The 18060-nt window shown below is 39.8% G+C and overlaps 1 protein-coding gene across 4 annotated transcripts in view; it reads right to left on the minus strand.

Annotated features, from left to right (window-relative positions):
• Nucleotides 1–48: 48 nt before the first annotated feature.
• Nucleotides 49–18060, minus strand: part of nxph4 (neurexophilin 4) — a 52671-nt gene continuing 34659 nt past the window's right edge. For 3 of the 4 annotated variants that reach the window (XM_088390706.1, XM_088390708.1, XM_088390705.1), the window contains one exon: nt 49–2090. In XM_088390706.1, the coding sequence (XP_088246832.1) occupies nt 1269–2033 (765 nt within the window). In that variant the 5' untranslated portion in view covers nt 2034–2090 and the 3' untranslated portion in view covers nt 49–1268. Of the gene's footprint in view, nt 2091–12345; nt 13238–18060 lie in introns of those variants that run through there. The other variant, XR_015861449.1, reaches the window with a different exon arrangement.

The raw sequence follows: 18060 nt of genomic DNA on the forward strand, positions 1-18060 counted from the left end.
ATTCTGCTTGAGGGCTTTGGAAAAGAAAAATTCACTTTGCAACTAGCAGAGAGTTTAAAATATTTTAATATACTTTTTTTTGTTTTCATACAACACATTGTATGCATACCCAGCATAGCATTTCTCATACATACACAGAACTCTCTTATAACCGGAGGATAGAAATGTAGTTCGCGGGGGGAATAATTAACAGTCAGTCTATCGAAGGAAAAAATAAATAAAAATCACTACAGCAACCATACAGTACCTCACAGCAGTGAGTACACCCCTCACATTTTTTGTAAATATAAAATTCCAGATTGAAATATCAGTCAACAGTATGAGTGCAAAATAACAACAAATTTAATAGGACATAATTTGGACATTTTCACTTAGAGGTGTACTCACTTTTGTTACAAGCTGTTTAGACATTGATTTTGAGTTTATACACTCTTACACAAGATGTACACTAACTACTTTACATTGTAGCTAAGTGTTATATCTTCCGTGTAATCCTGTGAAAAGATATAATACAATATATTTTAAAAATTTGAGGGCTGCACTCACTTTTGTGAGATACTGTTCTTACATGGTGATAGAGGTTCACAGGAGGTCGTACTGCTTTTCAAAAACGAATAACACGGAGAAACCATCATTTAAAAAGATTAAGTCCGCTGAAGATGAGATTGATATTTACAGAAATAACTGCAAAAAAAAACAGAATTGACCAAAGTTCTGTGGGAAAATTGCTTTGCCATGGCAACTGTAACTTTACTGATACAGTGGTACCTTGACTTGTGAGTTTGTTCAATCTTATTTGTATGTCAAATCACATTTCCCCATTGAAATGAATTGAATCCGTTCCCGGCCCAAGACAACTAGCACTGCCTTGCAAGTTATGACCATAAAAGCATAGTAAACAAGAACATAGAGAAATGAACCCTTTTCCTCAAGTAAGCCAAAGGTCCAACACTCACTTTCGTATTCGTGCAATGTGTGGCTTCAGCTACAGTTGGCCATTTACCACACGGTAACTTCAGTGCAAAGTGCTTTTCATTTTGCATTTGCGTTTCATCGTTTATCCTGCTCAAAAAAAAATGCCTCAAAGTGCACTGACATGCACACAACTCAATCAGTGGTTCATTACATAAGTTGGGGCATCAAGGTACCACTGTACTCGATTTAAATCCACAATTCACAGCAGTGAAGAGGCAAGAAAGTGTCCCCTTGCTCCATCCTTGGAATCAATATGACTATCATTCCCGTCAATGTCGTCATCTCTGTGTGGCTTATCCAAAGTAAGGGTGCTCACTTTGGAAGTTGTAGTCCGGGCACACTTTTTGAACCAGCTTGTAGTCGATGCTAAAGAAGGAGATGAAGATGCAGATGACTTTGAAGGGCTTGGCGCACAGCCAGGCAGCGTGGGATTGGGTGTGCTCTGTGAAGCACGTCTGAGACGGGTCGTACAGGCAGGGCTTGGGCTTCTTGGATCTGTTGGTTTTCTCGTACTCTACACGGCAGTTGAACGTCTTAACCTCTTTAGGGTCGATGGTGGCTTGCTGGGTCTCCTGGATCTGAACTTCCTGTTGGGTGTGGGGGTGCAGGAACTGCTGCTGCTGGAGGACCTCAAACTCCACAATCTTGGTGGGCGGCACGATGCTGACCGACACGTTGCCGAGACTGGAGGAATTGTGGCGGAAGTAAACGGTGAATGTCCCGTTGATGTGGTCCACGATCTTCCCCGTCACCAACAAGCTGAACTTGAGCGTCTTGACGTTGAAGTAGAAATCCCCCCAGCCGAAGATTTTCTTGGTCTTCATGGCCGTCTTGAGCGAGGGCTTACGTTTGGAGCGGTAGCCTGTCTGGTCGAGCAGCAGTGACTGGTTCCGGGCTGTGTCGTACGGGTTATAGAAACTGTAAGTGGGCTGCTTCGCCTTAATGGGCGTTTGGTCGAAGGAGGTGGAGAAAATTCGGGTTTGGTACGGCGGCTTAACCGCTCCTCCTTGTTGTCCGCCACCTGCACCTCCACCCATACCGTAAGGGAGAGTCTTCATTGCCGAGCCCACCGGACTCAGGTCTGAAAAATCCACTCTCTTCTCCAACCCTTGGACCTGGAGGTAGAAGAAACAATTAGTTAATTATTAGGGGCAAGTATATCAGACCAGGAATGGAATCATAGGCCGTTTCACATTCCTACTCTTGTAATTTGAATTTGTACAGATGGCACCCAAGTCGATCACAATCAAATGAAAAACTGCACAATGTAAATCATCTTATAAGTGAACGGGCCTTCTTGTGACGCATGACCGCATATTTTTACGCCGCTGTGCAAACGATAATATACCCAACAGATACTGTAATTTAAACCGAGGATCCCCCGCCACCCGCACAAAGTGAGCCGTCAAATCAGTCAGTCTGCACAGTGTGAACGCTTCTATTGTTAGCATGGACGTTTGGCTGCAGTCCACTGAGAGTGAGAATTCGAAAAAACATAAATTTGCAGTGAAATTTAAAAGCAGGATGTAAAGTTTGTGCAGGACTTCCAATCATTTGCTTCTGCTGGGACCTGCAACCTAAATCCAGTTCTTAATTAGTCTCTTGACCCACAGTGTTCATAATTAAAATCCAGTTCAGTCAAATAGCCCAATTATTAAGTCACAAGATGATTCTAAATGTTGCAACACTTCCGGACATCTTATTTGTTAGATGTGTGTGCTCCTGCTATCATCCCTCCAAATTTAAGAAAACATCTATTTTTGTGAAAACACTTTGGAATGTTGCTGCTCCAGCGAGCCAAACATGAAGACAATAGATGTGAGTCTGTTTTTGTTTTTTGCTTGTTTAGACAGCTCTGTGCCTTTGCTGCTTAGGTATGGTTGACGACACATCTACTTTGTCTTTCTTTCATATTCCATCACTCACATCACTCTTGCCGCCATCAGTATGCAAGCATAACACACACATATTCAACATCTTAACTGATTGTTAAAATCCAAAAGACCGCACTCATGGAAAATGGTGGTAAAAATGCATACATTTCAAAATGTGAGGGCCCCTACGATAAAAAAAAAAAAAAAAAAATCCAAGAATGGGTATAAGTGATACAATCATTCTTCCAACCATCTATCCAATCATCCATCCATCCAACTTAGCTCTTAGCTTGAAGACATGCTTCAACATACTTCCTTTTTCGTTCCGTCTTTTGGCGACATCTTGAGAAGAGCATTAAGTTTTTCAGTGAATAGCTCAGTTCAACAGACAAAAAAAAAAAAAAAATTAGGGATACTGATTCGCAAATGGGTGTATATTGTACAATGCTTTGGCTGTCGATGCCAGAAGCTGCGCTTCCCTCTTAAATCCAGTAAAACCAATTTTAAATTAATCAGCAAGTGGATAACACAATAGAGCATGGAAAACAATATTTTAAAACTCATCCATTATCACTTCCTCATCCACGTACTGCCATTTTCACTCGAGGCTGAAGTGACAGGTCCACGCGTAGCTCATCCATCTCTGAATCTAATAACAGCTTCACTTTGCTATTAGCAGAGGCAACAGTGCATCACTGCGACCGGCTAATCCATTCAGTCATTCAATTAATGTATCTATTTCTGCTGGCCATTCATTAACACGAGCCGATTTCTGCGCCGATTGATTGATGGCAGAATAAGTGACGGTAGAATAAGTGAATGCTTATTGACCACTGAAAGAGTGAATTACCACAAAATAAATTGATGAATGACTCGTGACAGGGATAATGAGCCACTGAAATTTTTCGACATACCCCCATGACAGCCTTTCATACCATTTCAGACTTGTCCGTCATTCTCGGGATTTGCGAAGGTATGAAGAAGCTAAATCCATCGGCGGATGCACAATAGGGGTTTCTTACGAACACAATGTCAGCAGCGCTGGGAATTAACACCACACTTTTGCCAGCTGTCAGGCTAGCGCTGTCAATGCAGGCCTAATCATTCCTCATAATCAGAGGTGGGAAAATCACTCATACTTTTTATTTAAGTCAAGGTACCAGAGGTTTGTTAAGGCCTTCCCTGCCTATATGTAGAATTTGGATTTTATTTAGTAAACTTATAATATAACATATAACAATAATATATACAAAATAATATATAAAATTACCAAGTCCACATGATCATTTTTATTATTTTACATTTTTTTCCCCAATGGGATTTCAGTCTCCTCATGTGTTGCCATGTCTATCTAATCTGCCCAGAGCCGTGACACGCAGTTGTGTTGTCCAACGTAATTTACTATATTAACTAGACTCTATTAACAAAGATTTCAAACTTGTTCCAACAGGTCCAAAGGCCTGCAAGCTGTAAAAACTCGAATCAAGTCAAGCATAAATTCCTGAAAAAAAGTTGAAAAATGCTCATGGCACACTCACACCATCATCACACTATCATTAACAGGAACATAACAGACTCGAAACCTGACTGCACCTGAAGTTTGAGCGAAAGGATGTTCTGGAAGAAAAAAGTAAGCAGTCAGCAACTAGATATCCAAAATTATAATGACAAGATACCTTCCGTGATTTAAAATGCCAACTGGAGGCAATAAACTGATGCAGTTTACTTGCTTAAGTACAAAAAAAACCTGCTCAGTTTTGACATCAAATCAATTTAAAAAGTGAGGATTTCAAAGAAAAATATCAGCTATTTTCTCTTGACAAAAAATCCATACACTATGGACTGAAAAGTGAATGCTTGCAATATAAGGTCACACCAGACTGACTGACCCTCTTAGTGACAACAAGGTAAAAGAAACTTTTACAGCATGCACATGTAAACACACTGAGTCATGTAACAAAATACTATGTTGTACACAACTCAATTTGTTCAAACGTGACGTTGTTCAAATGTGGCCATGGCGCTGCTAAGCCGTATCAAAACAGCATAATGTGCCTTTTACAAAGTACTCAATAAACATGTGACTACAAAGCGAAGCGTGGAGAGTCTCCGTCGCCGAACTGCATGGATGAATTCAGTAAATGGTGTGTGATCGATCATAGCCAACGCAACAATCTCTTCTTATTTCCCATTTTTTTCTCTTTGTGCCCATCCTCTTCATCCTTGACATCAATTGAAAATAAAATAATACAGTAATTTTTTTGTGGCACCTCATAACCTAACACAGGGTGTCAGTTTTTCAGGAGCGGTGCGATGCTCATTCGGTTTATTTATTCTTTTTTTGTCATGTCCCCTTCAGTTATGTCTATCTACTATCATGTACAGACTTCCCACGTGTCAACACATTGTCGGGCTTCCCGGCAGTTATGAATGAGCCTCATGTTTTCCAGAATGCTCCGGGATACGGTTGCTAAAGATGCAATAGGCATCGTGGAGGACCTATACATATGCATGATCACGGCAACTCAATAACAGAACAATCATAGAGCGAACAATCAAATTACAGAGCTTGTGAGACAGAGGGAGATGGTGAGCAAAATGTTATTAGTGCAGAAAGTGCGACGAGTGGAGCAGCTCGTGTACATTTTCTCGGAATGGGGGGGCATTAATCATCTTTAACTTCATTTGGAGGGGTTCATCTGAGCAAAAAAAAAAGAAGGAATCGGCAAAGAAGCCGATTAACTTGGATGAGGACATCGGAAAATGAAATGTGAGGATTGAGATGCGGATCAAAATGAGACAGGTGAATCCCAGTGAAGGGCAGCTTTGGAGCAAAGTCTGGTTTGGTACAAAATGGCATCAAAAAAGTCAGTAAGTAGAAATACCACTGCATTCAGGATTCAACAAAAAAAACTTACCCCAAGATGCCCAAAAAAGGACATCACAATTATTCTTCTGTAAGGAAGGTTATGACTGAGAAATAGCGAGCAGACTTGACAGGAAATGGGATGAGAAGTGCACGCATGTATGCCAGTGGGCGGAGGGCACGGAGCTTCACACTATTATTAAATGGGAAAAGGTCAGCTGACTGCTGAAAGCTGATATATGGCCACAATTAAAATCTCTTTTCATCATTAAGGAAGAGCGGGATCAATGTCTGCACCATGCAGGTATCTGATGCACTTTTACGCCCATGCTCATCAGTAAGTTCCGAAGCTTCCCCCACCCCCCGGAGGACGTACGACAAGATGAGAGCTGCCTGTCTGCAAGCACTTTGCTACGCCTGTTCTTTTGTTTAATTGGACTTTTATCGGCGACAATCAATTCATTTCCATTGGCGCTCCGGGCCGCATCGATCCGCTGTCGCGGGGAAGAGTCAAAATGAAGAGTTCCACTTCCACTGACAAGTTCTCATTTTAGTGAGATGCCCCGTGATCTGCCTCAGAGACCCCCCTGTAGGGATGGACATTACTTTTGATGAATTTATAAAGATGAATTTGGAGATGTTTATTCATTCAGTGAGGAAAGTTTAATTGTTTCACTCAAATCAGTAGTTGCAAAATTGACTTCATTTTCCTTTTAAAATTGATTACAAAATATCCTGCTATTTCCTGTTACATAGGAAAAATATGAGATGCAAAAGTATGAAAGTGGAAAGGTAAATTGGACATGTGCTTCTCGTGTGGTCCGGTGACTCAGAAATGTTCAATTTTACAGCCCATGCCTCCACTCTGTTTTGGCATTTGTCACTTTTTGGGGAAAAACATTTTTTACAAAACTTTCCTACACTTAACAAAGTAAACATACCTTCATCGTGTGAGAACTCAACACAAAGTATTATTTTGGAGATGCTTTTTCTCCCGAACGATGGATGACGTCAATTTCCATTTTACAACCCATGCTTCCATTCTGTCCCCACAACATTGGCCACATAAAACATTTTTCTTTACACGCCTCAAAAATCAAAGTGAAAATGTCATTTAATTACACGACTCACCATGAAAAGCAGGGGGGTTAAAAAAAAGGCGAGATAAAGCAATAAGGGAGGGGGGGTTGGATGGATAGAGGGAGAAACAGAAAAAGCAGTCAAAGCGATTTCGCAGTCGTCTGGTGTCACTGGATTATCATGAAAATGAAAGCTAGCGAGCCAGGGAGTATCAGGGAGCACAGAAACAGAGCCCAGACAGATAACAACAAGGCGGCAAGACAAAAATGAAGAGGGGGAAAAATGAGAATGGAAAAAAGCAAAGAGGGCCATGAGACAATATGAGGAGGAAAATATAAAAAGACAATATATATACACCATGCACGCCGAGATTATGAGCGCAATAAGGCTTACGCTGCAATCACTTCTCCCAAAAAAAGAATAATCAGAGGTTTTTCGAGAAGTAATATCTATAATGTTTCGCGAAGACCGGCTCTGCTGTGGAATAATTAAAGAAGTGATGGGAAGAGAAAAAAAAAAAACGGCAAAGTGTCGCCCGCCTCCAAAAAAGGATTTATGAAAGCATCGTGCGCTGTCTTAAGTGTAATATGCTGACAATATTGCAAAGTATTGCCTGAAAGGACAAGCAAAAATCCACTTCAACCCACCATGGTGCATTCAGGCGCAAACATAACATGGGTCGTTAATTTACTGTTTGGATATGTCAATGGTTGACCTCAATTGAGATCTCTGTCAGTGAGCATTAAAGGATTTCTTTTGAACATGCTTCTTTGATTTTTGTTTTTCCTGACACAGTAAAAGCCTTTTCTAAACAAATCCTTTGAACAAGTGTCACAAAAAAAAGCTGAAGAAATAGAATGTCCAAAATTAATCCTTTGATTCATGATGGTTTTTTTTGGGGGGGGTGACACTTCTATTCAAGTTCATTTGTACTTGCGGCTAAAAAGCGAAGCGTGGTGAGTCTCTGTAAGCAAAATGCAAGAATGGGGCTATTATTTCCAACAGAGTCTTAAAAATCCAAACTCCCTTCTAGATTTCTTACCTGTTTTCTACTTTCTCTGTAATGGAGCTAAAGTTTAAGAATATTATTGGAGACTTAAAGTGACGCCGTCACATAAATTGCACAGATAGCCGCAATGACTTCACTGCCAGGTATTTCGCTTGGTTACACTCATTAATATTTACACTTGAAGAAGTACCCACCATTGTGTAAACAATGTGTCACGTCAAGTGTGAACACGCCAGAATAAGAATAAATCACACGGTGGGAAAGCAATCATATAATGGGAACTAAACATAAAAAAAATGGTTTATATGACAGAACTTCCGTCTCATAAGCAAAAATTTTTTTTCTAAAGTAGCATAAAGGTGGCGATGTTTGGCCCAAATAAACCTTTGCAAACCCCATTTGAAATGTTACGCGGCCAAATAGAATAAAAGGAACCAGGTTATTTGATTTATTGATTCAATACTCCTCTTGTACAAGGCACATTTGCCAACAAAAAGTGTTCTTGCAACTCCTACTCACACGAGATAGAGGCAATAAACACAAGTGACCGTGTTTTTCCTCACTAATATCTTTACAACTATGTATTTGGAGAGTACCAAAGGAAGCACTAACCACTTCTAATAACTAAGAATAACCTGAGTTGTGACTTTGGCCTATTTGCCATAAAAGCACAAACCTTGCATATCTAAAGTCACATTTTATCTCACTTGTTTAATTTGGTAAAAAAAAAAAAAAAGTGTTATTTTTGTTGTTGCTTGTGTTCAATCAATTGTTTAATTTAATTTCAGTTGGAATTATCCCACTCAGGCAGTACCAGACGCGCAGTGTTCCAAGCAAATGTAAACAAAAACGATGGCTCAGCATGAGAAATTATTTTTTTCTTTTGTTCCTCAAAACACATTTTGACCTCTATCAAACAAATTGTACCTTCGTAATTGCCTTATTCATATAACCAAACATGAAATCTTTGTATTTCATCCATTTCACCAAATAACATTGTAGTTAGTTTTAATCTGTTTGGTTACATCTAAACTCAAACTCCAAAACGTGTGAGAACCTCATTTTTCCCATGACATTAAACTTTAATCTCCCGACGTAAACTTCTCCACTGACCTTGATCGATAACCCCCGGGAAACTCTTCTTATTTTGGGGTGGGGCAGCCTATCGGGGAACCGGGTGGCATTTGTCGAGGGAGGGCACCTCGTTTGCATTCGGCGTGGCAGGCAATACATCAAAAGATGACAGCTCTCCCATTCCTCCTTAAACAAGAGTGGTGGGACTCGTGCTGGCCGTGCCTTAACTTTAATCATTCATCTAAATAACTGTTGCAGGAGTCGGCCGCCGTGTGTGGGCGGCCGACGACTTGCTTCTGAATTTCTCATTTGTAAACATATACTTGAGTCAGATTGCAAACACACGCACACACTTGGCCTCATCACCTCCCTCTCTTGTAGATGTTTGTCTAGAACCGCATTGAAGTTAGACTAAACAAGGGAGGCGTGACGGCATGAGTGACACACTGAGCGACAGTGATTGATGCCCCGACGCATCAAGCACCGCAAAGATAAACATTTGAGACGAGTGAAGAATGAAAAGAAGGGAGCGTGGTGCCCGACCAAATCTGCAAGCTGAGATGAAGAAGTAGAGGAGAACGGGAGAGGCCTCTCAGAGATGTCACCTAGGGTGGTCGTGGGAATGGTCGCCACCCAGGCGGCAAAATTTAGCCGTCAGAGCTCTAGTTTTTCATTTTGTATCGCAGGCGAATGGCAATGTGGCAGATGTGACAGCCAATCAAAAATGGCGTGTTGAATAAAATGAACTTTCACAGCAAAGAATATTTGTGCCATGAAGTAAGCTTGACGGTGAAACCTTAAAATACAAGTTGAATTTATTTCATCACCAAAATGTTGACTCAAAACATTCTTATCTTGAAATACGGTATTTCTCTTGGAAATGCCATTAATCTGTTTTTGGCTCTCCCAAAAAGTTTATAATGTGTTTCAAAAACAGAACACTTTTGATTAAAAATGTATGCCTGTGATTACTGTTACGTTACTCATCCATAACTCCATTGTTTGCGTTTAAATATCATATCAGGTACATAACACTGCAACTCAGATGCTATCCGTTAGCTTTTATGGTATTTCCCATCATATCTTAGCAGCTGTTAGAAAGCTAGTCAACTCCACACTTTGTCAATGTCTGTTTTCTCAATTGCAGGATTTTCAATTAAAAGGTGACAAAAATGAAATCAACAAATTTATGACAAAGCTCTTTCAGTGGGGAAAAAACAACCTTCACAATAAAAGGTCAGAACAAAGGCAGGTAATAAATAGAGAGGTGTGTACACACGATGTAGGCTACAGCTAAGTTGTGTGTCCTCGTGCTGCCTTTCACACGCCTTTGCCGGTGTATAAATCACCCGGCTTCAAGGGCACTGCATCGGGACCCCTAACTGGGACCCTTCAAATGCACCATCTGGATGAGCAGAGTGCTGACCAGAGGCTTTGCTCTCATTCTGTAGCTCAGGACAAGCTGCCAGATGAGTGCCGATGCATGCTGGATTTATACACTCGCCCCTTCCTGAGGTTGACAATTTGTGGAGCCTTTTTTCCGACACTTTGGGACAGTTTGCTTTATATAAAGTCCTCCATGGATTCACCCCTAAAGCTGCATACTAAAAATTTACGAAAGGAAATGTTTGAAAACAATAATGTACTTTACAGGATTAAAACATCTTACCATTCCTGTTCTGTGTATTTGCATCTGTCTGATTTAAGGTCTTTTCAAGTTTCGGTTAATTTGAAGAGTGTCCAACATTTTAAGATACAATCAAATCTGCAGACTCAGCAAGTACATAAATTAGACAAACACAAAACAGGAACGGTAAGGGCTTAAAATAAAATTCAAACCACTGGATTCAATTATCCACAGTTCGATTATGAAAATTAAATATTTTTTTGTAGACATCCGGAGTGAGCCGGTGTAATCCGCTTTGAGAACCACTAAAATTAAAAATAACATTAGGAAATTATATATGTTTATAAAAAATAAAAATACAATACCCTAAGCCCCTAACCACTTAAAAATGATTGCGCAGAAACATTTCTGGGAGGATTTTTGTGGTAATGTTGTTCTTCTGAGGTTCTTTTTATTTCAAGAATTTCATGGAGGGTCGAATTAAGTGCTCCCGTGGGTTTGCTCACTGCTGGACCTGAGGATATATCGATAGTGAGGCAAGTGGCGCTCGTAACCAAGAGAGACACTACTCCATTCCTACTTCATACATACACTCTGGAGAGCCGCGAACATAAACAGCAGCCAATGAGACGAGACACAATAGACTCCACTGTGAGGTTATCCAGCGGCTGGCCTATGAGTCTCGCATATCTACACATTCTTCCATCAGCTTGAAAACATGACAAAGGATGAAAATGTTACGATTTTTCTCTTTCCCTGCACCAAACAAAAGTGTCATTTTTCTCTCCAAGTGCAAAACAACAACAATCATCCAGAAGGAACAATCAACAAGAGTGATGAATTTTTAGTCGTTAAAGCCTCAGCAAGAACTCTTTGCAAGATAAATAGAGACAATTCCAAAGCGGTAATATAATACTTGTCAACGGCTCCGTTAAGTGAATGACGCAAACCCGACACAAATCTTTCTCTTAGATGACTATTTATAGAAACACATTCTAAATACGAGATATTATTCATGTCTTAGTTGCTATAAGCGTTAAAAAAGTTATTTTGCTTATTATATATATATATTTCTTGAATAATTGGCACATTAATTATCAGGATTTGTTTCCCGTGATATACCATAATTGGAATCAGCAATTAGTCGAGTCCTAAAAATAATCTGATTTCTGGCTGATTAAATACAAAATTGCAGAAATGTTTATTTCATTGGGGAGGAAAAAATGTTTAGTTAATATTTCCTGATGAAATTCTCTGAAGACAAAGAAGTGCACCTGAAGTGCATGTGTTGGCTTAGCAGCAATAAGAAACTGAGGCAAAAACCCAGGCTGGTGACTAACACTCAAGCGAGCGCCGTGGTTCAATTACTGGCCGGGACAGCTCTCCTCTGTCCCTGGGCTGGATGCCGGATGCTGGAATAGCTTCAGTAAATACACTCTCAAGTAAACACACACTTTCTCAACATGATGTCACCAGTCAAAGGATAGGGGGGCTGATATACCCCCTCCCCCCAACTTCAAGTAATGTCCAGAAGAAACACACGAGAAATTGGATAGTGGCACTGATTGTTTTCGACCCTGCGGAGGCAAAAAGCTCACTGAAGCATCTGAGTCCTTATAATAGAAAACAAAATAAAAAAACAAGCTCAAGCAAGTTCATACCTAATGAATATTAAATGCACAAGTAACAAACTGTGACCCATTAAGGTAAGTGCAACAAACGGACATTCTGGTAAAGACTATGAACAAGTAAATCCAGCTATCAGACTCCCGTGCATTGGCTCTGATGAGTCATTTATTCATTAGAGCAAAATTGTGAGTTCTGCAACAACATGCTTCACGCACACATATGAACGCGCACACCAACGCGTCTAACGACGCTGGCTTGCATCCAGAGCAGATGGGTGGGATGTGTAGGTGGGCGGGAGGGGTGGCAGGACTCTGGAGAGCGTCAATCTGTCATTCCTAACAAGCCGGGAGACCAGGAGCCAGGGCAGGTCAAAGAGATAGGACACACACTTGCACACGCACACACAAACACACTCCAACCGTGACATTACTGCTAATTAGAACACAAATTAATGATCCAAGCAGGGGAGGCTGGCGGATTCCAGTCAACATTTAGCATGTGTATCTGCATTTTTCTACACCGCCTTTTATCCTCTACTTTTTTTCTTTCTCATAGGTAAGACAAAGATGTAGAGATAAAGCCTGGTCAAATTACAATATGGCGGAAATCTAAAAGCTGGTTGTGTAATTCAACAGCAATATTTTTCATAGGAAATGTAAAGTGAATGAAATTGGTTGAAAATTAATCGTATAATTACATTAAAATAAGGACAAACTGATGGAGAGGGAGCAAACTTCTGTGTGGCGGCACAAAAAAGTACTTGACGAGTTCATTCCTTCATACGCTCACACATCTGAAGTCACACAAGATTTGTTGATGTGTGTTTGAGCTCCAAGTTCTATTTAACTTTTGAGGCTATGCCGCATAGATGTCAAACTCAAGGCCCGGGGGCCAGATACGGCCCATCACATGATTTTATGTGGCTCGCAAAGACAAATTGCACATTGATTACAAAGTGTTTCAGCAAGCGCAGGTTGACTGATTGTTATGTCATCAAAAGGAGAGTGGAAAGTCACAACTGCGAGAATCATTGCTCCTCCTTTTCTTCATTCGTTCCGGGACGCCTGGCCCACAATGCATTGGTGCGGGAGTGAGGTCTTGGGCTGCAAGGTCAAGCGGACTTATTAGCACAACTCCCCCTGCTAAGTTGCTAAAAATAGCCTAACAGAGCAAAGCATCCACTTATCATTTGCATTAATTTCTTTCTTCTTTCTGCAAGAATGTCTCAAACACATTTTTTGGTGGGATAACTCAAGCGCACACCAACCAGTTGGTACCGGCTTGTATTTAATAATTTGCTTTTGTTTCGAAGCCTGTGGCTACAGGGACAGTGTGCTTCCAAGCACCCTTCACAATACCTTCCACATCCAGCCTCCGATGGGCTCTGGCTCACAATCAATACCTTTCATCACTAAAGCAATCTGCAATAATAAAAACATTACACAGCAAGAAAAACAAATAATGTCAAATTTTATTAAATGCAGAAGAGGGTACGTTCTGTTGGATGGGGTTGCCATGGAAGCGTAATTGGGTGCCTTGATCCCTCAAAGTCACACAAGTGTAACGGGGAAAGAGGGTTTACAGGTGGGATCCAGAGGTTTAGCATTCCGCTCAGCCATTTATATTCCGTACGATTGTTTTGCAATATTCACACGGCAGCCCAGCAGAACGCTCATCTTTATTTCATTTTGCAGTGATTTTTTAAGATAAAAAAAATATTTTCCCTTTTCCGTCCATCCGTGCATATGCCATAACAAAGCACTCTGAATCAGTAAAGACATTATGCATCTTGATGCTTTCAGAAACACAAATCCACTCTGATATCAACCTTTCCTGTTGGGGGGGGGGGGGGAAATAGGGGAAAGTGGAGTTCCCAGTGGCCGTGTTTGTACCATTATGATTATTATATCTGGGACATTGTATTGTGTGTGTGGATGATGATGTTTACCTTGTCTGATGCAATAATGGTTGCAGGAGGTCTAACATGTATCCTGACAGAAATGTTCAATAGATAATGCATGCTAGATTTTGTCGGATAATGGTTCCAAAAAAATTGTCTTGATCTGCCTTGTATTTCTTTTCCCCGTTACGTGATAAATAAAATTTCTTTCTAGCACCACGGCCCCTTGTTTTCTGAAAAATGACTTTTTCATTTGTATACAAATATTTGGGTGTCTGGAGTGCCTCACCCGCCAAGTGAGAAATTGAACAACAATGCTTTGTGAGCTGCCTATCTGGGAAAATAGGCAATTTTGTCAAATTGTGATGCAACAGTTTGGTTAATTTAGTTTTTGTCACACCGGACAGACGTTGAGTCCGATCAAAGAATCAGCTGCAAGATTGACAGAATGTAATCTGGATGTCTGATGACTCAATGAAAAGCGTAAATTAAAAACAGTAGGTCAGACATTTGGCAAGAGAAAATCTCATCTTTACTACATCAGCGGGGCGAAATGAAAACAGGAGGGTGGGCTGATATGTGGATGATTTGTTATCCCGTCTGCCCGATGGAAATCTACTCTTAACAAAATCCAAACATGGCTGCATGACACAAGAGATGGACGAATATGAATATATTTGTAAAGCCGTGTCATTTAAAACTGCTTGTAATCCACATTAGGGAAAAACAATCGCAGTGGAATGTGTATTTGAAGGGGAAAAGAAGTGAATTAGTGGATTGATACGGGAGATTCAGGGCTTGACCGCTGGTGGATTAAGCATTCCAGAAAATGAAAATATTTATCACCAATCATTTGTAAATGTCATATTAATCTCGAGTTAGTGCACATCTGGTAGATTACAACAAACGTTGGGTGTGATCAACCTTGAAGCAAGAATTTTAGATATTGTCTGTAAGTGTTAACAGTAAATTTAAAAATCAAATATCCCAAATACAAAAAAAGAATTTCACTTCAAATGTTCAGTTTTAACTGTCCAGTCTGTGCTTCATATTGATTTGCTTTTAAATTCAGAAATGTCTATATTGTCAAAATTCCTGAATTTGAAAATTTCCTTTTTTATTACATATGCGACGAGTGGCGAGCCATTTCACCTGACACAAAATTTGCAAAACAATGAGGTGGTGATATTCCGAGGGGCCGCTGCCTATTATTACTACTGTTTTATTTATTTTTACACTTCCACTTTTCACTTTAAAACATCCCCTTTACAGTTTAAAATGGATTTGTTATGCCCATAATACGATTCTGAATCACTTAAATTCACTATTAGTATTTCCAACGGAGAAAGCTTCATTCCGCCACCATCGCATAATGGATTTTGCTGGACACTGCGGGTTGCACTGTATATTCTCTGTGTGTCACTCCCTCAAGGTCCATTTTTTCCTTTAATATCCAACTACTGTAAGGGTAGTCTGTTTTACAAGGCAAGCAGGTAGTCAATCTCTCACACGTATTTTTAATCTCTCTCTCTCCGTGTCCTTGTGGTGTGTACGACTTTGATTTATATCGCTCCGCAAATTCTGCCGGACCCTCCTGACATGCTCAATGTACAAAAGTGCCTGCCCTCCATCCTTTGATACAAGGTAAATAAAAATCGTATTTGTAAAAAAAAAAAAAAAAAAAAAAAAAAAGGACTATATAGAAAGATGTACATGGATAAGTTAAATGCCCAATGCTGAAAAGATGCCAAAAGATAAAATAAATAATAATAGAAAAAAAACTGATTCATGGTCGCATACGGCAGGATGTATTTATAATGTGACTTAGTAAACAGACTTCACTGATGAACACTGGAGCACTCAAACTTTGTGTTCTGACTCTAGCCTATGGTTAACATAAACATACATTTATGAATGACTATACTATTTATAGCTGTTGATTACAATTTGAGTGGGCCTTTCATCCATTAATTGCGTTACACCATATCCTCCAAACTTGCCTCTCAGATCTCCTTTCATATTTAAAAAATATTTAGTGTTATTTAATTATTTTATATTGGTGAGTTTTAGTGCAGGTTTATTGACTGTGCTATTATTTTAAAGAAAATTATTTAAGATTTTATCTTTATCAGTCTAATCAAGTCAAATACAAGTCAGATCATGTGGTGTTTTCATAAAAAATAAAAGTCATAACCACAAATTCAAAATGAAATAACTTCATGCAATCATTTTTAATTGGGTCTTGTGATTAGTCTGAGGTTCTGGGTTCCAAACTTGGCTTAGCCTTGTTGGAGGTCTACTCCAGTGACCATTATAGTTTTTGAACTCACGTCTGGGAGAACATGAGTATTGCACCATACTGTCTGGCACTTCCTAACCCTCATTTTCATTTCTCTTTCTCCAGGTGACTCGCTGTGTGGCTGTCACCAACTGGTCACTGTGGGCAAGTCAAAGTGTGACATCTGCTGCATGAAAACTGCTGTTTCCTACTTCTGGGGTGCCAATTCCCAAGCAGGAGTTCCTTCTAAAACACCTTTGAACCAAAATGGCTGACAACTGAAAATTCGCTGTAGTCCGTTGAGCATATCCCTATTGAGAACAACATTTTTCAAAAAAAGACTTTCCAAACAAATGTCCAATGCATGGACTTTGAGAGAAAAGTTGGAACTTTGGGGTTTATTTAAAAAAAAAAAAAATTCATTTGGACTTTAGACTTCGACTTACACATCCAAATGTCCAGTAGGGAGATTTAAATTTGTATTGAAATTAGTATAGTGTGCACGTTATATGTATATTATTTATTTAATGACAATGCCAAGAAAGTTATCAACTTAATGTTTAAAATATTTATATAGGCAAGTAAAAACATGATATCGGAACAGGGAAACAATTGTGTTTGTTTTAAATGTTTTAATGTAGTTTTGGTAGTGACTGGTGCTGTTTTTCAAATGTCAAAAATATGCCTTGCTGATTAAAGTTTGAAAAACACTGGTGTGATTAATTACAAAACAGGAAGTATTTTTGGATAATTATGCTGCACAGCCCAAAAAAAACACTCCAAAAAACCTTAGCACATCAGAGAAAGAAGAGTACGTGAAATGCCAGCACCACACACCGTGCTGACAGAATGAACTCTTCCTCTCATATTGGCCCAGTGGACAAGTCACAACGAGCTGAATTAAGGAGGCTGCAGGCGTGAGTGAGGCCACGAATCGTGTTGGAAGTCAGATATATAGAGGCTGCCTTGTGCTGGTCTTCACGGGGCAGGTGTCGGGTGAAGACAAAAGGTGGCAGATGAAAGACGAGCGGCAGGAAAGTGCAGGTAGTAGGACATTCATGCTGAGTGCTCGCATCTCGTCTGAATTCTCCACTGCTCTCCGATCGGCTTCGGGGAACGCATCAATAAAGCAGAACTCCACCGCGTTGAACTATAACACTCGTGTTTGTGTTTTTGTTCTTAAATTGTATTGCTGTTCATTGACCTTTCACTATTATTAAAGGGGACGTGTGAAAAATTGCCTGTCTGATGCTATACATCGACAGTGGTAGCTTGACTTGCTAGTGGCTTATCTTAAAAGTTTTTCCACTTCTATTTGATCGATTTTGGCCTTCAGTCACACAACTAATATAAGCCACAACTCACGGCCGGATGCCCACGTTGAAGCCAAAATGACTCCATCTCTTGATGTGGCTGCCCATTGTTTTAAGTTACAGTTATAAAACTAGTTTATTTCTTGACATTTCATATTATGTTTTTATGAAGGCAGTGCTGTTTTTTTTAATTTATTTTATTGGCTTTAAAGTTACTTTCAATTGGAAGAATGTAATCATATTATTGAGGTATTCATTTATCATAAAAAAATACTATTTGTAGTATATTTGTCTTAGCCACTGCACTTGCTAGCTCTCAACATATTCAGCTACAGCTCCACACCAAGGGCGCGGAGCCATATTGTTAAAATCTTGATTTATATTAAAAGCACACCAGAGAAATGTCAAGGAAAAATTTCTAGGAAATTGGTCAAA

The sequence above is a fragment of the Syngnathus floridae genome, chromosome 11, assembly GCF_059516105.1.
Source record: "Syngnathus floridae isolate MCC-2025c chromosome 11, RoL_Sflo_1.0, whole genome shotgun sequence".
Lineage (NCBI taxonomy): Eukaryota > Metazoa > Chordata > Actinopteri > Syngnathiformes > Syngnathidae > Syngnathus > Syngnathus floridae.